The sequence below is a fragment of the Solanum lycopersicum genome, chromosome 3, assembly GCF_036512215.1.
Source record: "Solanum lycopersicum chromosome 3, SLM_r2.1".
NCBI lineage: Eukaryota > Viridiplantae > Streptophyta > Magnoliopsida > Solanales > Solanaceae > Solanum > Solanum lycopersicum.
In genome coordinates this window covers 61,440,891-61,463,333 of record NC_090802.1, presented here as the reverse complement: position 1 = coordinate 61,463,333, position 22,443 = coordinate 61,440,891, and the positions used below count along the sequence as shown (strand labels likewise).

At 35.2% G+C, this 22,443-nt stretch overlaps 3 protein-coding genes across 10 annotated transcripts; 1 reads left to right on the top strand and 2 right to left on the bottom strand.

Moving 5' to 3' along the window:
- Nucleotides 1-3,522, bottom strand: LOC101261903 (isoaspartyl peptidase/L-asparaginase 1). 4 transcript variants are annotated; one of them, XM_026030098.2, is made up of 4 exons: nt 3,383-3,522; nt 1,503-1,736; nt 1,018-1,104; nt 1-625 (listed from the first exon to the last, which is right to left on the bottom strand). In XM_026030098.2, the coding sequence occupies exons 2-4, from the start codon at nt 1,659-1,661 to the stop codon at nt 161-163; spliced, it is 711 nt and encodes a 236-aa protein (XP_025885883.1). In that variant the 5' UTR covers nt 1,662-1,736; nt 3,383-3,522; the 3' UTR covers nt 1-160. The 4 variants fall into 4 exon arrangements, with proteins under 4 accessions (XP_025885883.1, XP_004236074.1, XP_069151407.1 ...); XM_004236026.5 differs by lacking the exon at nt 3,383-3,522 and adding an exon at nt 2,457-2,976; XM_069295306.1 differs by lacking the exon at nt 3,383-3,522 and adding an exon at nt 2,460-2,750.
- On the bottom strand, nt 3,251-17,729 carry LOC101244477 (uncharacterized). Of its 5 annotated transcripts, none has more exons than XR_011220112.1 (28): nt 17,492-17,729; nt 16,277-17,017; nt 15,452-15,548; nt 15,265-15,365; nt 14,986-15,048; nt 14,186-14,317; nt 13,472-13,540; nt 13,096-13,218; nt 12,865-13,014; nt 12,534-12,665; nt 12,324-12,403; nt 12,064-12,158; nt 11,889-11,956; nt 11,119-11,220; nt 10,974-11,044; nt 9,553-9,660; nt 9,386-9,461; nt 8,253-8,389; nt 8,017-8,176; nt 7,724-7,903; nt 7,518-7,634; nt 7,090-7,245; nt 5,533-5,700; nt 5,312-5,441; nt 5,081-5,204; nt 3,876-3,971; nt 3,727-3,789; nt 3,251-3,638 (listed from the first exon to the last, which is right to left on the bottom strand). XR_011220112.1 is itself a non-coding variant. In XM_019213061.3 (28 exons), the coding sequence occupies exons 1-28, from the start codon at nt 17,648-17,650 to the stop codon at nt 3,585-3,587; spliced, it is 3,735 nt and encodes a 1,244-aa protein (XP_019068606.1). In that variant the 5' UTR covers nt 17,651-17,728; the 3' UTR covers nt 3,251-3,584. The 5 variants fall into 5 exon arrangements, 4 of the variants coding, with proteins under 4 accessions (XP_019068606.1, XP_010318873.1, XP_019068607.1 ...); XM_019213061.3 differs by having other exon boundaries at nt 5,312-5,424; nt 17,492-17,728; XM_010320571.4 differs by having other exon boundaries at nt 5,312-5,424; nt 15,265-15,362; nt 17,492-17,728.
- A 2,697-nt stretch (nt 17,730-20,426) lies between these two features.
- Nucleotides 20,427-22,372, top strand: LOC104646598 (protein BREAKING OF ASYMMETRY IN THE STOMATAL LINEAGE). Its single transcript, XM_010320574.4, has 5 exons — nt 20,427-21,117; nt 21,199-21,530; nt 21,630-21,749; nt 21,869-22,032; nt 22,134-22,372. The coding sequence occupies exons 1-5, from the start codon at nt 21,030-21,032 to the stop codon at nt 22,276-22,278; spliced, it is 849 nt and encodes a 282-aa protein (XP_010318876.1). The 5' UTR covers nt 20,427-21,029; the 3' UTR covers nt 22,279-22,372.
- The last annotated feature ends 71 nt before the right edge of the window (nt 22,373-22,443 follow it).

Here is a 22,443-nt window from a genome sequence, read left to right as displayed (position 1 = left end):
TTTTATGTCAAGGAGATTCAAGTCACATTTCCTTGGTGTGATTAGAAGTTAATTTTAGACCATACACAATAGGAATTAGGAAAATATTCTAGTAAATTTACTCTAAATGATTTGCAATAGCAAGAATATACAACAAAGACTAACCTATTCTAATGAATAGTTACCAAATTGCTAACTCTGTATGACCATCTTCAGTTGCACAAGCTCTGAACATTCCAGTTGTATTAAATGGCATGGTAACTTCTCCAGTGGCTGATACAGCAATCAGGCCAGTGGTTCCTTTTGGCGCAGATTGCTCTATAACGTAGTCTGCTGCTTCCTTGAGAGAAAGCCCTTTATACTCCATTAGAGCAGCCACATCTCTTGCTACAGTGGCACGGATTATAGCTTCACCTTGGCCTGTAGCAGAGACTGCACATAGTTTGTTTGCATACGTACCTGCACCAATAACGGGAGTATCTCCTATCCTTCCAACCATCTTGTTTACTAGTCCTCCAGTAGATGTAGCAGCAGCTAAATGTCCAAAGCTGTCAACAGCTACACATCCAACTGTCCCTAGCTGGCTATCTCCACTTGGAGCTGGTGTTTTGTCATCTTTTGGTATAGGCCGTGTATTATAATCAACCTGTAAATTGGTAGCAGCGATATTTACCAATAATACCGAAGCAGAAAGCCTCTCGATGTTAGGAATTACAGAAGAATTGAGTCTTGAATCACGAGACTTGAGTTGCCAAGAAGGGAATAGAACTAGAAAGCTCTGTTAGAGACATAACTACATTTACGACATCATAGGCAAACTCACTTGGAGGCCAAGAAAGAGGACCAAGTACAAATGGATAATGTTTCCATTGATGCTTTCTGAAAAAGAACCCTTGAGGCTCTTAAAAATTCTCAATCAAAAGGTTAGATAAAAACAAGTACTATAAGGAACAGTGGACTTCTATCAATAACAAGGACAAAGGCATAACATGCTATCTTGCAAAAAAAATATAACAACAAAGAGATAGGGTAGTATACCTGGACTTTGTTTGCCTCTTTTGCTTGTTTTAGTCTCTCGATATTCCGTGGTGTGATAAAATGGCTTGAGTCCGTGGTTTCAACCCCCTTGACAACAGAACCATCACCATTCATCAAATATATTCTATGTAAAAAAGGATTTAAAAGAAACTGAACGTAATACAATCATAAAACTAGGGGGTTATATTATCAGAGAAAGTTAACTTAATAAGAAGTGTCAAATGAACTGGTCACCGATTCCTGAGTGGTCACATTAATGAAACCAGAATATCATAAAGAAACTGGGTGAAGTCCATAAACAGCCCATCAGAAATTAGAACTGGAACTGAACAGTGCTAACAGAGAGGTCAATCTGTCAAGTCTTTGCATCATCCTGAATCCGGATACAAGATGCATTCATCAGCATTAAGTACTTCAATAACTTTCTGAACGTTTCATTCAGGCATGTCCATAAGAGAGAAGACAATGACAAAGTTTTTACAGACCTGCTCCCTCGCAAATGCCTCGGCTCCCTCAAATGCAAGATATATATGTGGAGTTTTTTCCATGACCAGCCTAGCCAGAGATATAGCATTGACAACAGTGGTTAAGCCAGAAACAGCTCCACAGTTTTTCGTATTCCCATCCATGATACATGCTTCCATTTCTACTGTACCATTGCTGGTTAGGACAGACCCTCTACCAGCATTAAAGTATAGGTTATTTTCTAGTTCCCGCACCTGCTTGATCCAACTTCCAAGACAGTTAAAAAAAGCTATCATAACACCAGTAAAAGGTAAACTACTCATTATACAGAAACCAGAAGTTTTAAGGCTCCCAGAGGACCCAAGTATCTTAGTACCATTCCCACGCACATATACAGTAAGACACTTCCCCTTGCACGAACTGAAGTATGTATTTATAAGAAAAACTAAAGCAGGGAGTAAGAGCACTTTTAAAACAAGATCAAAATTAACAATAGTATCATCCTGCATGCTAGCGAGAGGTGAAAACTTCTACTCAATCTCAGAGGCTCAGCATCACAACCAAACCCATGTCAGTACTTTCAGAAATTTGCAGTTTTCTGTTTTTGATTACTAGAGAAGTTTTGGAGAATCAAACAGAGATCATATTTCTATAATCTATTATTGAATAATATTAAACAGTTAGAGTGGTCAATTGTTCTCATAAGCCAGAGATAAAAAGCTATTCAACCTAAGTATCAAACATAGTCAAGTAACATCCTAACAAGGTAATAAGAAAACAAGAAGTTAAATAGTTATGATTGCGTAGGAAGAATGTAACAAGTGATATCCGTATGAGAAATTGAACAGATGCAAAATCAATAGACCAGCTTATATAACTACAATATATAGAGAGATAAGAAACTGAACAGATGCGAAAATCCTCTAGGAATTAGGAAAAGCTACAATCTATGCGGGTTATGAAATGACAAGTACCACGATTTCAACAACGTCCAAAGGGGATTTTTGGGCCTTGAGAGCATCGACGGCCGTCTGTAAGCAATAGCGAAGAGAAGCTTCTCTTGGCTCACGAAGCTCCGGCGGCATATCCTTGGGTATGTCACCAGCTCCACCGTGCAACGCTATAGCCCAACCCATAATTCTCCCTCTCCCTTACACCCACCTCTTTTGCTTTTCCAATATTAGTGCGATTGCCTTTATTCTTTTTTTTCCTAAAATAACCATTTTTAAAATATAGTAGTAGTACTATTGATTGAGATTAATATCACCCATACCTCAACTTGTACCACTTTTAAATATACGTAATAAAACTCGATCTTGCTTTGGCATATTGAATGGAAAAATATTTTTTCCTCCTTATACTTCTTCACTCATTCCATCTTCCATCTTCCACCACCACTACACTAATTTGGAAAATATTACAACATAGAAGAAGAAGAAGAAAAAAGTTGCACTAATTTTGAAAAACATTTGTATAAAAAGAACAGGAAGAATTGAAAGAAAAGTAGGAGAAGAATCCTATTATCTTTGTCAGCCTCATCCGAAAATCGCTACCGGGTACCGGCAAAATACTCCTCCCTAAACCCCTTCTCTTAAACCCTCCATGGTTAGTAGGTAAAATATCTACTAACAACAATGAAAAGAGAGTTTTGGCAGTGTAACTTGTACGTTCTATTTAATAACTTTAGTTTAAACTTCATAAGTTTGTAAGTCATTTTTAAGTGTCAACTTAATAAAAAGTTGATCATGTTACCAGATTGAAGCTGAAATTGATATGAGTGGCGCAGAGATGCAATAGGCCACTTGCTTTTAAACTTCCCATACAATTATAACAGGAACATTCTAGCATTCAGTAGAGACGAATTCAAAATTTGAAACGACTGAACATAAGATGTACCTACCTACAAAATCTAAATCAAATAAGGTCCACTTTAGTGTTGCCTAGTTGTTGGCTACTACTCGCTGATGACACAAACTTGAAATCTTAAATTATGTAGAATTGACATTTAAACATACTGTCTACCAGCAGCCATCCCTAATATTGGAATTAGGGCGGTATACTGTAAACAGAGAGCAAGGAAAGCAAAGCTCCACTTCAAACACTTAAGACAACTCTGATATACTCTTGAAGTAGGATTCTTCTTCCTCTATTACACCCTGCAAGAACAACAAAGCTTTGTATTAGCAGGTTTTTAACAACGTTCCAATGCTTCTTTTAACTTTAAACAAATTTCTATCGTCAAACCTTGATTATCATTATGGCAGCATCCTTGTGCAAAACCTCATTGTACTCGTGACAGGAAATATTCTGCAATACTCGAGAAGTATGACTTTCTGATCATTTCATATACAGGAAGAACGATAACATAAACTAACTGGCAATTAAGTACTAACTTGTACACAGTTAGGACAGCCGGTATCACCAGAGCAACAACATGATGCAAGAAGTTCCAAAGCAGCAGTCAGCAGCTCACTGAATATATGCTGCATCTGCCAGATCAAATAGTACTTTTTCTCAAAAGAAGTTTGTGACAACACTGCATGTCCTAATTCATGCGATAAGGCATTAGATAACTATTGTCCATGGTTTAAGATCACAGACAAAGTTGCTTCGCATTTCCACTTGAATAACAGCCATTGTTTTGGGTTTTAATACCACATCCCCTTTACCAAGTAGCAAGCCTAAGATTTACTTTGTTCATTTGCTAATCATGTTCAACCATAAAAACAATCAACAGTTTCATTTGCTTTTTTAAAAAACTTTATTCTTATTGTCGCTGAAGAGACTACGGATGAGATGAATTAAATGTTTTCAAAAGTTTCCAAATGATAAACAAATGACCAAATTTCTTATGTTCTAGCAAAAGATGAATTTGAGCAAATTAAGTAAATGCAGGTCAAGTGTGGGTTATTTTATAAATATTTGTAAATACTCTCTATGATGAAAAATCCACCTCTTACACTTGCAGACAACAGCAGTTTCTCAAATGCTTTACATATTTTGGACAGTCTAAGTGGTTCCCTGACTACAAGTTCCAACCACATCATCTTATACAAGCCATTGCATGCTCTTCAGCGGAGCACTGACTAACTTAATAGTTAAATATAATGAAAGCCATTCATCTAATTATTCGAAATTTCCTTAATTCATTACTTAAATAAATAACATCCTAATGAACTTCACAATCTATTTTAAAGCCTAACCAACTAAATACAGGTCCCTTTTTCACAAGTTTCCTGGTATTCCTTTGAATCTTTAGAAAATGGCACAATTGTCCAATTAGCTTGCAAAATCTCCGTTTCAATTTGTTTGTCCTATTTTGACTTCGCATAGAGCTTAAGAAAGTAACAAAGACTTTTGAATCTTGTGGTCTTAAATTAAAGATATGTTAAATGTACCGAAATGTCCTTCAATCTTGTGATCTTGAACATGCCATGTGAAAAATTGGAATTAAAAAGTTGCTAAAAAAGAAAAGAGATATTCTTCTGAAACACGCTAAAAAAGAAAATAGGACAAACAAATTGAAATGGAGGGAGTACCATAATATAAGTAAAATCAAATCATGATGGAAAAGGAATCAAAAGCAGACATAGTTCACCTGTGCTGAAATGCCAGTCCCTCCAGGGTGTGGATCATAAAGCAGAACTCTTTCTGGAACATTGCGGGAATCATAAGGGTTTACACACTCTGAGGCTAAATCAGATGAATTGCAAACTATGTACCTTCAGCACAAGTTTCAGGAGACAATAAGAGAGCAGTTTTAATATATTAACTCAGACAGAGAAGAACATGTTGAGCCAGATCCAAAACTCATGTGGTTGAAACTTACATAGGAACAACATTAAGAAGAGCATGACCAGCAGCATGTAAGCCTCCTCGGAATGAATAATTTAAGGTCTCTACAGCTGTCTTTATGGTCTGAGGAACTTGAATCCAGACAGCCTACATGTGCATTAAAGCTACAAAATTACAAAGAAGAAAGAGTACTAAAACAGTGATGAACAAACATTACACAGAGGAACTTCAGAAACAGTTCAAACTGGTATTCACCTGGGTTTCATATGTGTAATTAGGAAGTGAAAGTTCAACAGTGTCAAAGACTTGGTTGCTCTTTTTCCATATTTTGCGGAAACCAAACCACGTGGTCGTTACTCTGCAACTTTGTGCTTGGGCAGTTGTTCTTGGAAGTTGCAGACTAGTAGTCCTTGCTGGGTAAGCCTACATGGTGGTAAAATATGTATCATGTCAATCCAACATTAACTGGAATGTAACAGCTGAATTTATAAATGACCTGGTATACAAAGAGTGACTTCAAGTAGCATGCAACAAGCAATATGAGAATTTTCTTTTTCTTAAATAAGACCAATAAAGCATTTGTGTTTCAAGATTAGACAGTTGACAGGAAAGTGCAGTCGAGTAGTTCTTCAGATGAAAGCAGGAAAATCTACCTATAAGCAGTAAACATTAAAAGGCCATGCTTCATTAAATATCTACAATACTTATGATGAGACTGCAAGTCCAGTGTTTTCCTCGACTAAGAATCAATTAGCTCCGCATAATATGAGACGGCTAGCAGGACATATGTGATAGAGAAACAAAAATCACATGAGAAATAGTTGAAGAGGAAGGAAGAAGATGCAGAAAAGTTTGATCAAGAACACTCTGTATTACCCAAAACATGGCCATGATCAAGTCATAGTGTTAAAATATAAGAACTGGCAGCATTATCCAACTCTTAAGAATGATCAGCCGCTAATAAGAGAGTCAAAGAACTTGGTTCTTATGACTAGTCAGGTGCGCATCTACTTTGCATCACATAGACTGAACACACCTTATTGCCAAGGATGAAACAACAGTAGCATAAAGATTCTTTTGGAGGACAGAAACGAAGCTTCTTTTCTGTCACTAATTTGGGATAATGTACATGACACCCTTAACTATTTTTTGATAACGATTACACCCTTAACTATCTACACACCAATTCCTGGAGAGAGACTTGGCAGTAGAGCTCTAACACGTGGTAGAGATTACACAAACTGTAAGGGGTGTTAGGTTCACAAACAAGTTAGACCAGGATTATAATACGAGGATTAGACAATAGTGGGTTTATTTTGGATCCGCTATTTCCAATAGATGTTTGGTTCATTGTATTAAAACTGGTATATACAAAGTATAATATAAAACATGTATATGAATTAAAATATATAAACTTGGATAAACTTTATTTCCAATGTTAACCTTGGCCTTCTTAATATTTTGGGAGAAGACATTTAAGCTTTTGATTCTTTTATCCCGTGATAGCTAAATCCCGAAATTATTATTCCACATGGAGTCTGGTGGAAAAATAGTACCAAAAATTGTGGTATAACTAATTCTGGGATTTTTCCTATACCAAAAACAATAGTCCAACCAAACATGGGATTGAATAATCCCAAATTCTATCTCGGGATTGTTATCCTTTATTCCATGGACCAAACGACACCTAACTTGACAGAGACCAAAAAACATCCATCATGAATTTCTAGGGGTTAAGAGCTATTAAAAAGAAAGACTGAGGCTATCCTTGAAAAACATGCAGGAAAATGAAAAGCACTACTTGAGACATACAAAGTTGGCACCAGTAACTTCGACATCAGTGTAGTCACGTGTTTTGGTATAATATTTCAAGTCCGCTCGTTGGCACCAAGCAATTCTGTTTGTCACATCAAGCTCCTTCACAAGATACGTTTTCCCCTGATTCATATAATTAGCCCCTTCATATACCTGTAAAACAATTGGGGCCTGAATTGATTAACTTGAAAAGGTAACTTCAAAAGATGACCTCAAGAACTGTAGAGTTCTGCTGCACCAAAATAATATACACACGTGTATTTTTGAAAACTAATGTACACCCACATGTATAACACACATGAATATAAGCATCACAATGATGATCTCTCTCTCCCTCTCTTTTTTCCTATTTATGATTTTGTTCTTCCGCCTTCTGCCAATAGGAATAATCAAGAACGTTCTAAATATAGTTGCTATTACTTTACCTGAAAAAAAGCCTTGCTTTCTTCAATTTCTTCCAGGAGTTCATTCTTTTGAATGTCAATCACTTGGTACCGCTCAGTTTCTATGGCTCGAATGCTAATGGCACTTGAGGGCATCTTCTGGTAACAGCATAGAATGGTTTAGGAAAGCTAATCACACCCAGCTCACAAGCACATTACTGTTCAATACTACAATTAAAGGATCATACCTCCAACCCAATGTAGCTCCATATTCTAGCTGTAGCACTACGTGATATATCTGTACTCAGGATTCCCTTGTTTTTAAGTGCCATTATGATGCTCTCCAAGCCAGGGCCAAAGTATTTCTCATCATCAGACAAGCTCAATGGATATTCAAAAGCAGCAGCAGCCAGATGCTGTTCAAGAACCTGCCAGTCATATGCTTTTCAAATGTTAAGTGAATTTCCTACTAAACACACGGCTCAATCACTAAAACTGAAAATCAGGGTGAGGTCAAGAAAACCCAAGAAATCAAAACAACCTGCCGGTTTCTTGCATCTATATGACAACATTCAATTGGGCCCCTGAAAAGTTTCTGAGGGAATTTCATGAAATATTGATCCAAAGGTCCTTCAAAGGCAACATAAATAGCAAGTGATGCATTTCCCCGTCTGCCTGACCTTCCTGCTTGTTGCCACAGACTTGATGAAGAAATATAGAATCTCAGTATCAAAATAAAAGTGTAAACCTTCGGAGGGACATAAAAAAAAGTACTACCTAGCTATACTGCCTGGAAAGCCTAGATGTAGGGTGGCATCAATATGTCCAACATCAATACCCAATTCAAGAGCATTTGTAGCAGCAATACCGCATATATTACCATTGAAAAAGTCATGCTCAATTCTTCTTCGATCCTGCTCCACAAAGAAAGGTCAAACTATCTTTTAGCCAGTATGCATAATTTAATCTATGTGTTTAGAACAATAAGCACAAGTGCCAAATAAAAACTCCGAAGAGAAAATTAGCTTTTATAACTAGTATTAAATTTTCATATATGGTAAAGAAAATAAGGTGACAGAAGATTAGATTTTATATTTTATTCTTTCAATTGGGAGTGGGGAAAGGGGAAATGGGGGAGAGGATTACAAGGTGGGGAATTGAACCCTCACCAACAAGGTGAAAATTCAAGTAGCCAACCAACTGATTTGATAGAGCCAACAAAATAGATGTAGGAGTAGTAACATGACTTAACATGGAATGAGCATAGTAGAAAGTCATCTGTGAAGCCCGGTGAATTTCCTCTTTCTAAAAAAAAAGGCCCAGTGAATTTCCATAATTAATTCGGACACTAATTTCGAGCTTAAGGATGCAACTTTATCAAACTCGAGTCACGCAGGACCCACACGAGTATAACAAAGCCATGGGAACCTTGTAATTAACATTGTATAGCTTGGAATAAATTTTAACTCCATGAAATAAGTGTTAAATTGATAAAATGAATCAATATTATTGGAATTAGGTGTAGTACTTTTCTACAGGTTGTATCCTGAGAAAGTTATCTCTGAGTAGATTCTTAGGTCTAATGAGAAAAAATAAATTATAAATCTCTTTCAACTCATTCATTTCAAGAATCTGAGGCAGAAATCATTTGGCAAATTTGCAAATAGTTTGAAGTATACCATTAGCGACAAATTATTTATATTTATGAAGAGAATCAATAAATATATTAACTGAAGAGGATAATGGTTTATAAATATATTAACTAAGTATACCACTAACAATGCTTTAAAACGGATGAAAACGAAACAAAGTTAAATTCATTTTACAAGCCAGTCCCGTAAGCAATTTTAGAACAACATGAAAACTAAAGAGGATAAACAACTGTCCTTAACCAAGTTATAGATCCTAACCTCAGCAATATAACCAGCTCGGTAAGCGCATATAGTATCAACTAAATGAGGTGCTGTTTCCTGAAGAATCTCACGCCTTAGGACAACAAAATATTCCCGCATACTAAACTGTTAATAGAAGATAAATGAGAATGAACAATTTAACTATATAATGAAATTTCACTTACGTGTAACATAAGACAAGCTCACAAAGTTTGCGTGTTTTACAAAATGCAATACAACGAAGACCATGCTGCATCATTTCTGCAAAAAGGCAAGAAACCTCCAAAATGGGACTGCGACAGAAACGGACATAATGCTGTTATATAAAAAGACACTTCTCCAAGATCATGAAATAATGAAAAAAGAAAGAAAAAAGGGAAGAAAATGCATGGGGCAATGAGGTAAATGCATTACTGTTTGGTCCAACTTCCTAGAATCTAACATATTCTCAAGCATCCAACTAATGGAGGATGAAGTGAATCACAGCATAATAAGGACAAAGTGGGAGATATAAGGAACATATGAAAAAGTCAAGGTGCAAGATTATTGTGAGGTACCTGGCACTAACTAATAATCTAACACAGCCCTCTTAGTAAGGCAGAAGAGAAGTTTGCTAATGCTAATTTGAATACTTAATATCTTTTGGCAATGAAGGCAATAGCTATTCTTACATGTTTAGCAGTAAGAAATCTCATAAAAAACTATTCCAGAATATTTGTCAGTAAACCAAATGCCATTACTAATTAATGCAATAGCCTTGTCCAGTTTGATCTAGTTTTATAGGTTCAGATATTCATTTATTCCAAAGTAGTGGTGGAGTCAGTATCTTCATCACAAATTTTTTCATACACAGGATATTCGCCATAAGTTATAGAAAGTATCCTGCTACTACCCTACCAATGCATGGTGACAATAGACAATACAACCAGTCTCTAGCAACAAGTTATCAAGATCTCATATATGTGTACAACATCCAAACAAATTTGCTGACATGAGGGTATAACCTGCCTCATGTTTGACAAATGCATATTGTGTATGCCTAGCTTTTAGTTATCCTCATTGGGAGCGTTATTTACAGTGGGCTTGTGTTAATTTCAAAAAAGAACTGAGGTCCTAAGCTTTACCCTAATTTCTTCAGAATTCTCATAAGTTCATTGCTTAATGTAATATCTAGATTTCTTCTCTCCACATAGCCTACTTGACTCGTAATTTACTCAGCTAATATCTTCTCATTCAAATTCTTTATAGATACAGTGTTATCTTCCTTGTATTTAACCACTCATTCACTTCCATCCAAATAGGCATGTCATTGGTAGTCTCATGTTATATGCTGTCTCCTAAGCCTACATCTTCTTTTCCCTTTCAAAATTCTTAAGAAATTGGTCACGCTTTGAATAATAAATCCTGGTATATATTCTTGTATATCGAGAAATGAAACAGCACTTGCTTCCTTCCTGATGCAGCAAGGATGATCCACTTCGTAGGGAAGAAAAGATACAGGCCTTTTACAATATGCATTTAGATAAAAGCGAGGATCAAATTTTTTTCAGGGAACAGAGATCTATATAAAATTCTCAGTGGACATAAAGCAGCAAACTCTTTTCACCTTGATCTTCTAGCAATCAGATGCTTGTCAACAGAGCCATCATCAATGCCAGTCTTAATTCTCTTTGAGATCTGCAAGATAAAAGTACCTCAAAACAGCTTCTGATTGAATACACGCGAGCTTTAGGCCTTTATCAGAAACCTACCTTTTTCAGGCGCAGAGGAGGATTCCATAACACAAAAAGCTTTGAGCCAGATGGACTACCATCATTCTGAATCAACTCTATTGTTGGTAGATTTGAGAGCTCCTACATAGATGAGATGAGATTTTTAAATGATCAACAAATACTAACTAGGCTGAAATGATAAAGAGTATATACATGAGAACCCTCAATTTGAAGTTTATAACATGCAAGCGTTTACGAGGCTCATCATAGTCTTCAGCTTTAGATACGCAATATAAGTTGAAAGCCCCAAAGGAAAAGGTTGAAAGACCAAATTGCCCACCAAAAGTTGAATGACTTTTTTACTATTCAAGTAAATACGGCTACTATAACATTACATATTCTAATAATAAAACAGCAAATTTTAAGGCAGCTCTCTTGTAATATGTTGGTAGACTTGGGTGAGCTTTGCCTTTAATTCTTAGCCTAGAAATGAAGGGTTGATCCATCTAACCAACCCACCCACCCTCCTGGCGTGTAGGAGAAAGTTTTATTGAATTTTATAAGTGAGTCTTAGCTATTTAGAAGAAGGTTTCTTCTAGTTTTAACTCTCCACTCCTTCTGTATATTCCTTAAGGTGGCGAGTCTATTCCTTTCTTGAGTGTACGCTGGTGGTACCACATCTCTCTTCACTAATCTTCTTCATTTCTCATGTCATAAAGTAAGCCATACAGATACAACTGCAACTCTGTAAGCACTACCAAGAATAGCTAAAAGTTATTTATAGCAAGACTATGCATGCTATTGAATACCTTTGAGTGCTCCACAGGATTTCCAGAAGTTGCAGTAGAAAATATAAATGAAGGATTACTGTCATACACTGCATGAGAAATCAATAAAAGGACGACTTTTCATAAAAGGCAAAAACAAAACCTAGAAAAAGATAAAGAGGTCTCATGGCAGCAGTAGACAAAAGGGAAAAGGTACCATGAGAACAAAGTCGGTGAAGTCTCCTCAAAATAAGGGCAGTATGACATCCAAATGCCCCCTTATACGAATGAGCTTCATCAACAACGACAAACCTGAGACAAGCAAATGAGACTAAAGTGTCAAAATTTGACTTAAAAGGAAAAAAGAAGAAAAGATTATTTCCAGGGACACTCAACCAAAGAAAAAGAATGGACCAGGAAACGTCACACAGTAGAAATGTGAAACAAAACTAGGACTAAATGATCAAGAAAATTTACCTAAGATTTGATAAAATTCGACTGAATTGTCTATGACATGGCAAGATTGAGACATGCAACATATCAGGATTTGTGATCAACTGAAAAAAAACAGATGAAATTGCAGTACTTGCATAAGAAAAAGGGAAAGGAGACATAGGAAATAGACAAACATAGGGAAGGACCCGAACAAAAATCTCAACCTATCTAAACATCAAACTTACTGAATACCAGTCTAGCATTATCACGCAGCCACTTCCTATCCATCTGAGAAGTGTCCCCATCATATACACCAATTCCGAGGTCAGCACTAAACTCGTTGGTCATGTTTAATAAAGACCTTAGTTGATCTTGTGCCAAAGCCTGCATTAACAACGCAAACAATGTAGAAGCTGCCGCGGTGGTGCTAATGACTACAATGGAATGAGGCATTTTTTAGCAGACGCAAAGCCTATCCAACAAGCATATGCAGAAAATATAAAGGCAAAAGACTTCTGTTAGACTAGCATTCCCAAAGGCTGAATGTTCAACAATTAAGCTTGGAAAGTATACAGCAAAGAACCTTTGTAGGGAAGAGGTATAGAGCACATGCTGACAAACTGTGCGATAATACTTCCAGAACTGGCACATTGTAGCAAAGAGATTTCCCACTGGATGTCAAGGTAGCTACAACAACATCTTTTCCCGCAAGAGAAGCCTGGATAGACTCAGCCTGCAGATGTATAATGCTTAGAGTGTTTTGGATAAAAGTTTTGTTTAAACGGAAACTGTATTAGATAAACCAGCATATTACCTGATGGCTGTATAATCTGGTAATTCCAATATTTTTCAATGCCAATACTGTGCTTTCTGAAAGTACACTTGGGATCTCAACATAGGTGGCATTGCGGGCAGTGATATTTTCAATATGAACAACCTGCACCAGGTACAGAAATAATGGTAGATAACTGTGGGTTAGCTCTAGAGCAATAATTGACCGTACAGTAACTAAATTGAAGTCATTCACAATTGAAGTTATCCACTGAAGTGAGGGCTTCCACTTTATCTGACAGAATAGCAATGAAACACTCTCTTGGGATAACTCGTCCATAAGAAAAGGGAATGGAATATTTGTAGTTGCCAAGAGGGGGAGAAGAATAATGTGAGAGAAAATGCAACAAGGTAAAAACCTGTCCATCAGATCCAATCCCCTTTCTCAGATGCTCCACCATTTCCAAAGGTGTCATAGGATTTGTATCCTGCATGTCAAAAGCTTATCAAAATAGCAGAACTTCTCAGGACTTAAACTTAAACCATTTACAATTCTTTGTCATCTACTAAAAAAGGACCACAATAACCAAGGGAATTTTGCACTGATAAAAGGTCATTCAAGACACTGCTATTAGCTATACCACTGAAACAGGCAACTACAAGTGTTCCTTTTTATATCCTTCACCTGCCCAATTCATTAAAAATCCCCTTTCTAGAAATATCAGTCACTAAAATATCCAGATTGGAATTTGTTCTAGCAAGAGAAGATATCTACCGCTAACATCTTAAAAGGTGAAAGATATTTTGAACAAAAGAGCAGATGCATTCTGCTAAGTTCCCATCATTCATGTGCCTATATTAACAACGACCAATTCCTTCATAAGATTGATTGACCTCTGATGAAACAAAGATTAAGTTATTTGTAGTGCTCATGCAAGCACTTCTAGTGAAGAAGAATTAAAAAGTAAAAGAAACAAATGCAGAGAAAGTTGTGAACTGGAGACTCTCACAACTGCAAATGTACCCAAAATAATAGAAAAGATTTGTGGAAAGATTTGCATAGTAGTAGCACGTTATGATGGATTAAGAGAGCATCAATTACAAAAGGCTTGATGCACAGTTTTAAGACTTACACAACAGTGTGCTTCAAAGGCATGAGAACCTGTTCGTTTCGTCTCAATGCCTGTAGCACCAATACCACCTTGCTTCACAAAGGTAATGAAATCTTCCAGGGAAATTTTAGAGAACTCATTTCCATTTTGACGCTGCATTAAAAAATTAGTAATTTAATAATTTAAATCATACAAAAACTGTCACAATGAGACGGTCAATATCATTCAACTCTGCTTATGTGAAAGACCAGCAGGTTCCAAGCCCGGATAAAAAGAAGGGGCTAAAACAGTCAAACTATGAAGGACCTCATAACATTGAACAATCAAAATAAACAACGAATATGAAAGGATCAACAACTTAATAGAAAATAAATACAAATAAACACTTGCTAGAGCACAAGCCCTCTGGTGCATGATTATCTAACTTGTGCTTGTCGGTCAGACATGCTACCTGGTTGATTAGTCGAGATACTAGACACCTCTGATATTTTACTTTTAATTTTATTTAAGAAAAAGGGGCACTAAGATTGCAGCATTATAAAGATATGCTTATGTTTGTTTCAATTATTTCATCTACCTTCCAGACGATAAAATTAAGCTAAACCCAGAACTTCAGAATATTACTCACCATATAATACCTAATAATTTTCAATAGAAAGAATCTTGAGATCACAAGTGCCAAACAATTTTACTTGCTAGACATTATATTTCTTCAGAAGTTCCTTCTTTGAAAGGTAGCTGCAACTTAATACACTAGTGAAGGATTTTAGCAAAAACACAAATTAAATAAAGTTCAACCAAAAATTGACACGATTACATACAGTAAGAAAGAACAGGATGAAAACCCCATCTTTTAAATTGGTCATGAAGTCATCAGACGAGTCCTGTAGTCTGAAACACCAAGTTAGATATTCCAACACATCCATAAACAGGAAAATGTAGTTGGACTTACAAGATTAATACTCAACACAGCATAAATTATTCTTGTCATGATAAAACATAGGCATAAAGAAAAATGTTTCATGACTACGATTCTGCGTCTTATGTGCTTAAATCTCCAAACATTTGAGGATGCCAAGATAAAGTGAGAAATACCATACCTTCAACAACTTGACTAACTTCAAAAGACTTGTTCGGAATGCATACTCCCTTTTCTTCATTGAGCGGAGAACATTTGATATGGTTACACCTTTTTTAGCTGCTAAGCAGAAAAGGAGAAAAACAGACTTATTTAGTGCTCAAGCAGCCATTTCCTAAATCAAAGAGCTAAACATGAACTAAACATACTTGCACTCTGTTCTCCCTTTGTTGTTGAGTTTCTGAAAACAATAATACCATCCTTGAAATTTTTATCCACGGTATCATCATCAACAATGTTTACAACCTAAAAGAAAATAAGGCATAAGTGCTTGAAAAAACAAGTTCATAGTCCTGATAAGTGGTCTGGTCAGACCTCAACATTGAATTACGGTAGCAAGAAGGGGGACAACAAAGCCATTTCTAACTAACATATCAACATATTTAGCAAATTCAGGAGGGAAAGAATATAGCTTCAAAAGATTGTGGGGAAAACGACAACCTAACACCCCTCAAAATTTGGATATGGTGATACATAAAAAGAACTGAATGGGATAAATGATTAGAAGCATAAGCGAAATTAAGAATATAAAAGCTTGTAAATTCCTAGAAAGGATACTGAGATCAAATCGTATATTCACTTAAACAAAATATAACTAGGGTAAGTGAGATATCTTTTAGCGCCACTGGTGTTCTCCAGAAAGAGAAACCCCTACTCTGGAAAGAGTAAACAAAACTCTGTTGACTATGGTGGTCCTCCTAAGTTCACAAGTTCAACTTGAGTAACTGTTCAGACTTTATTATTACAGTACTTCCTTTCCAGTTGTAAGCTCCCTGTGACATACTTGTGATCATCCAGAGGCACTTCTGCAAGGCCCTCCGACAATTATCCGTTGTCAAAAACGAATGAGTGATGCCACAGCTCAAAGTCAGAGAGTGACAAAAGTATGTGAAACTAATTGATAAAAATGTTGAAATATATCAAAGTAGATAGGGGATGAAAACTGTTAAACTAGCCAGAAGTTAACAAAGTACCTTAGGACAAAATAGGGAAAGTTGCTCGATGTCTGTGACACCAGCCAGAAATCCAAACAGACAGAGACGATCAAGTGCTCCCTTCAGACTGGAACAGGTAACTTGTCCCTTCTGAAGTTGTAAAAATGCTGAATAGATGTTTAAAAAAGAAAATATTTTTCTTATTCTCCTCAACCACGACGGACACCTGCACAAATCACTACCACTCGAACATGGATCAGATACATTGTCGTTTCTGTTGGCTTCCTCCCACAAACAGTTGCCTGAATCTGGGTCAGTAAAACAATTTATAGACGCTAAAACCTGAACAAATATCTTAGCTTTCTCGTCATCCATGTCATTGGAAGATGATTTTAGTATGCTAAGGACTAGCTCATCTGCATGTCCTTCCATCTTATCATCCTTGATGCTTCTCTTCCGCTTAACCTGTGAAGAAAAATTCATCGGAACACTGCAATTTTGTCCATCAGAATCTCTATAACGTGTTTCATCCAAAAGAACTTCGTCCTGATTTTCGTTCCTAGATATGCTGCTCAAGTAAGACAAGTCTTCCATCATGTCAGACCATGCTGTCTCGGCTTCTTTCAGAGTTGAGCCACCAACTGGGACAGATGAACTTGCAGGTGTCTCAGTTTTCTCGTTCTGTTGTCTGTCTTTCTTTGTATAAGGAACAAGCACAAGAAATTCCCCACTCCCAACTGAATGGTCACTTATCTTACTCTCTAAACCTAATTTGACACCCTGAATCAAGAAAATAGCACAAACTATGAATATGAAAGGAGAAAAACAAATGAGGCAAGGTTTCAAGAAAGAGTGTCTGTGGTTTGGGGTTATACCATAACTTTCAAGAAAACAAAATAGTAAAACACGCCTACATCATAGTAGACAGATATCATCAACTGGGACAGATGAAGTTGCAGGTGTCTCAGTTTTCTTGTTCTGTTGTCCGTCTTTCTTTGTATAGAGAACAAGTACAAGAAACTCCCCACTCTCAACTGAATGATCACTCATCTTACACTCTAAACCCAATTTTGACACCCCGACTAAAGAAACACACCACAAAATATGAATATGAAACGAGAAAAACAAACGAGATAAGGATTCAAGAAAGAAAAAAAAACATGCCTGCATCATTGACAGAAATTATCAAACAGCAACACAAGATTCGTAAAATTTGTAGAATAAATGGAAGAGATGAGAGGAGTAAGAAATTGCCTTGAGAAAGAGGTGAAAATTTGGGGAAATTGAAGCCGGTTGGAATGTTTTCTTGAGGAGTTGCTTAAGTTGTTGAATGGTTTTGTCCGGCAAAATGGAGAGAACAATGGATTCACCCGTTAAGCTACGCACTTCCATACTCGTCTCCGATTCTTCCATACTCCGGTGGTTGCCTAATTTGAATTATTTTACGAAGGTTCTCGTCGGATTTATAAGTTGGAGCAAAAACCTAATATTGGCGGGGAATTATAAGTTTATGAGGGGAGAGTGACGTGGAGGATACGCAACCTTATTGTGTTTTGACAAAATAAAATTAAAATTTTAGGTTTCGCAAAACATTAAAAAAAAAAATTAAACTCTTCTCAATTTTATATTTTAGTATAATAATCTTCTTTTGTAACTGAACGGAATTTTATTTCTATTATATTTGCATGTTATAGGCTTACCAGTTATAGTCGCTATAGTTTGTATGATTATATTTCATGATAAATTTTATATTTATCATGGAATATCATATTTTTATATATCGCAAGTAGGCATTCGTTTGTATAAAAGTGTAGCAATTATATATGTAAATTGGTTAGATAATTGTACATATGTAATTACTATGTGTGTGTATATATATATATGGTTGTGTTTGTATATCTGCATAAAATTTGAACTTGTATACAGTTGAATCGAAATAATATATTTGTATATCAAATGTCTCTCTCGCTTTATATAACAGAAATTATACGTTCTAATTTGTATAATTTGTGATTGTATAAAGCGAGAAAAGAGAAAGGCAAAAAAAAAATAACTTTCACACAAAGCAAACATAAAATTCATATTTGTATGTCATAGCAAAGTTTGTATAATTTCACTTCATAACAAACATATATGTATAATTCGCTATATATATATATACAATTGAAGCGAATTGTATAAAACGAAGTGTATAAAACGAGAAAGAGAAAGAGTCTTGGCAGAGAATTGTATAAAACAAAGTGTATAAAACAAATTGTATAATTATAAGTGTATGGAACGATTATATACAATTTGAATTTGTATAAAATGTGAAAGAGAGAAAAGCAAAAGAGACTTGGGCAGGGAATATACAATTGAATCGAATTGTATAAAACGAGAAAGAGAGAAATTATATATAATTTAAATTTGCATAAAACGAAAAAGAGAGAAAGGCAAAAGAGACTTGGGCGGGGGAGTGCTTCTATTTAATAATTATAACTGTATATGACAAAAATATATGTATTTGCATGTGTATATACAATTTCTCTCGCTTTATACAATTAGAAACACAATTTATACAGTTCTATTGAATAAAGCGAGAGACGAGTGACAGGAAGCGAGAGAGGCGAGCGAGAGAGGGAGAGTGACAAGCGAGAATACGAGGGAGAGAGGGACTGACAAACAGTTTGCTACGGAACACAAATAAATCAAGCGGCAGCTACTATATTTATTTTATATTATTCGTTTGTCATTCTATACAATTATCCCCAAAAAAACTGGTAGAAAAAGATTTGTATTTGTATAATTATAAATGTATAGGACGAAAATATACGTATTTATATTTGTATATACAGTTTTTTCTCACTTTATACAAACACAAATACAATCACTTTATATAAACACAAACACAATCACTTTATATAAACACAAACGCAATTTATACATTTGTGTTTGTATAAGTGAGAGAGTCGAAGTAGAGTGACGAGCGAAATTTTTTAGAGAGAGAGATAAATGACAAGTGTTTGACGGATTGTAATTAATAAAAATATGATTATATACCATTTAATTTAAAATATAACTTGTTATTTTATATAATTTTCTCATATATATCTGTTGTCTGATATTTTATATATATCTTGTCTTATACTTTCTTTGTTTTTTACTAAATGAGATTATGCTAATTCGTAATGCAAATAATTAAAATATAATTAAGCTTATTATTCCCAAGATATAATAGTAGATGGAAAATGTTGTTTATAAAGTCAAAACTTAATGAATTAAAGGGAATATTTGGTGCAAAGGAAAATGTTTTTTTTTAAAGAATTTTCTTTTTTGAAAAATAATTAAGTGGATTTTTAATTTATTTTTATATATATAAGTAATTATAATATTAATATAATAATATTTATATATAATCTAGAAAAAATGTTGTATGATATAGATTGAATCTGAAGGGGAGAGGGGTACGAAAAGAACAAGGGTTGGGTGTTGGCCGCGTCGAGAGGGTGGGGAAAGGATAATTAACTTGAATTGTTATTTATGAAACTCGTTTTTCTAGAAAAAGAATTCATAATATTTTGCCCAAACAAACATTTAAAAAAAAATTATTTGCACCAAAAACACCCTAAATGGAGAATTGTTTTTTTCTTTTTGAAACTCCGAATAATCTCACACATGAGATGTAAATCAAACTAGACAAGTGTTATACGACCAACTCCACACTAGGCAAGTTTTATGAAATCAGACAAGTTCTATACGAACAACTCCACACTAGACAAGTTTTATGCGACCAACTGCACACTAGACAAGTTTTATGTCATCAACTCATGCCTAAAAAGTAGGTTGAGGTTGGATTCGATCTCAGATCTTTTATACGAGTCTACCCACCTCGAAACCACTTAACGATGCCCTTATGGGCAAATGAAGAACTGTTATAAGGGTGATATGTGACGAAGGAATTACTAAAAAATATATGTAAGTTCTAGGAAACAATTATAAGATTAATAATGACGCTCAAAATGAATATTGAGTTGCTAAAATTTAATATATCTACAAAATAAATGCACAAAAATTTAAATGTCAAGATAAATATGCGGTCATATAAAATTAGAAATTATAGCATTGATTAAAAAAAATTAAATAGCATATCAGTAGAAGAAATTAATTTGATGTTAAAATTATATTTACTTCCGTGTGAATAAATGGTTACCTAAGTAGACTTTACAGTCTTCTATGCACATACCATTTACACATTATAACACAAAATAAAAATTTATAAATATATCAATAGACTTCATGAAAATAAAAAACAAAAGCACATACAGAGTTTAAACTTTTGAAAGAAGTGAAACTCAACACCTTCACGAGAATATGGTGATCCAAAAACGACAGCACGTGTAGCATTAAAAGCACACCATTTTATCAATTTTATTTTTCGTATTCGGATTCTATTGTTATAAGGGTATATTCTATCGCGTTAATTAATAATAACTTTAAATATAAATAAATCATAAAAAAAAAAAAAGTGAATGTGGAGAAGTTGCCATATATATATATCTCCACATTTTACCGTCAATAATTAGCATGTTATAAGAAATTATAACCGTCATTATTATGGGATACTAGTAGTTGTATATACAACTGTAATTCTCATGCTTCCATCTCTTCCTCCTTTAATTCTTCTTTTCAAATTCAAAAAATCCCATGACTCCCTCTCCTTAACATTCTCCTTTTTCCTCTCTTCAAGCCAAAAAATAAAAAATAAAAAAAAATCAAACTTCCCTTGTATTTCTCTGTTGTTAATTGAATAAGAATGAGCAGTCCATATACAGTAACCAAGCTTGTTAGATGGCGAATTAGAGATTGGGTATCTTGTTTCTACGCTTGCAGGTTCCCTTTAGGTAATTTTATTTGTTTTTTCATAGAGTGTTGTATTTTTTTTTTATGTTAGTACTATAGTTGATGTATTAGTATATTTGTAGAGGAAGAATCGAATAAGCTTTGTGCAATGACACCTCAGAAACCGAGTAGGAAAATGGTGTTTGATCCGATTGGTGATAGTAGGAAGAATAGAAAGAAGAAGTTGAATAAGAAAATGGAACAGAGGAAAAAAGAAAAAGTGAAAGTTTCAGCAGAGAAAGGTGAAAAGGAAGGAGAAAATGACTCGAGCTGGCCTCGATTCTCAGAAGAGGATTATATAGTGTTTTGCTTTGAAGACGATGGAGGAATACACATTGTGGAAGATAGAAAATCGGAGGTATTTCACCAGAAAATTGATCATGCTAACGTTACTTCAAAATCTGTTTGTAGGAAGGTAATGAATCTTTCTTCAGTTCACCTTTTTCGTGTGTGATGAAAATATTAATACTCTCAATGTGATCAAAATATTTCTGGTTTGGTTGTTGAAAAACAGCTTAAATATGTAGAGGATGTATCAGAGTTTCTTCCTCAGAGTAAAAACGACACGATCAGTGTAGATGGAGAAAATAGCTTTGAATCAGCTGAAGAACAAATCCCCGTTATAGACGATAAGGTAAGTCCAATCTGAATGCACACGTTATCTATGTATTTGCGGTTTTGTTATCAACAGTATTCTCACTTATCGTCTACTCCGTCTTTTAGAATTCAGAAATTGTTACATATTATTGGCAGGACCAGGGAAAAGGAATTGATGATATGGAAGATGAATGGCCACCGGCTGTTGTTAAAGAGATCAGTCACATAGGTGAAGTTAGTGATAGCAAAACAACTCCATCTGCGGAATCAAGTGATTCTAATTACTCCACTGGTAGCACTGGTTCCTTTGCCTTCCCTGTGTAAGTATCGTCATTTCTTCATCTCTTATTTAACTAGCATCAATATGATTTGATTTGTTTTAGCAGAATAATAAGTAAACGGTATTTCGCCAAAATTGCAGATTGGGCTGGGAATTGATGGGCAGTCCAGCTCAAATGCCAAAACCTGAAGAAGATGATGAAGACGAAGAAGAAGAAGAAGGTGGGCCACGTTTTGGGAAGCATAAGGCTTGGTGCAGCGTGCGTCATCACTGTTGCAAATTTTGACACTTGTTCTTCCCCTTGTCCCCATATGAACTGTTCTTACTGGATTCATCAAGCTCTTTAAAATACTTTGTTCTTTCGTTAATCAACAATTTTTTTCCTTGTTAAGCGTGTTGTACTTATTTCCAGCAACAAAATTGAGTAAAATGAGAGAGAATTGAATTGCAT

Bases quoted from the DNA above. Each gene is read 5' to 3' on its own strand.
- LOC101261903 (XM_019213064.3), bottom strand. From the start codon at position 1,991: ATGCAGGATGATACTATTGTTAATTTTGATCTTGTTTTAAAAGTGCTC. The intron at 1,105-1,502 runs GTCTGTAAAAAC...TCTGTTGTCAAG, and splicing joins AGGCATTTGCGAGGGAGCAG to GGGGTTGAAACCACGGACTC. The intron at 626-1,017 runs GTATACTACCCT...ACCAATTTACAG, and splicing joins AAGAGGCAAACAAAGTCCAG to GTTGATTATAATACACGGCC.
- LOC101244477 (XM_019213061.3), bottom strand. From the start codon at position 17,650: ATGGAAGAATCGGAGACGAGTATGGAAGTGCGTAGCTTAACGGGTGAA. The intron at 9,462-9,552 runs GTAAGTGAAATT...TGTTGTCCTAAG, and splicing joins GAGCTTGTCTTATGTTACAC to GCGTGAGATTCTTCAGGAAA. The intron at 8,390-9,385 runs GTTAGGATCTAT...TTTGTGGAGCAG, and splicing joins GAGCTGGTTATATTGCTGAG to GATCGAAGAAGAATTGAGCA.
- LOC104646598 (XM_010320574.4), top strand. From the start codon at position 21,030: ATGAGCAGTCCATATACAGTAACCAAGCTTGTTAGATGGCGAATTAGA. The intron at 21,118-21,198 runs GTAATTTTATTT...GTATATTTGTAG, and splicing joins CGCTTGCAGGTTCCCTTTAG to AGGAAGAATCGAATAAGCTT. The intron at 21,750-21,868 runs GTAAGTCCAATC...TATTATTGGCAG, and splicing joins TCCCCGTTATAGACGATAAG to GACCAGGGAAAAGGAATTGA.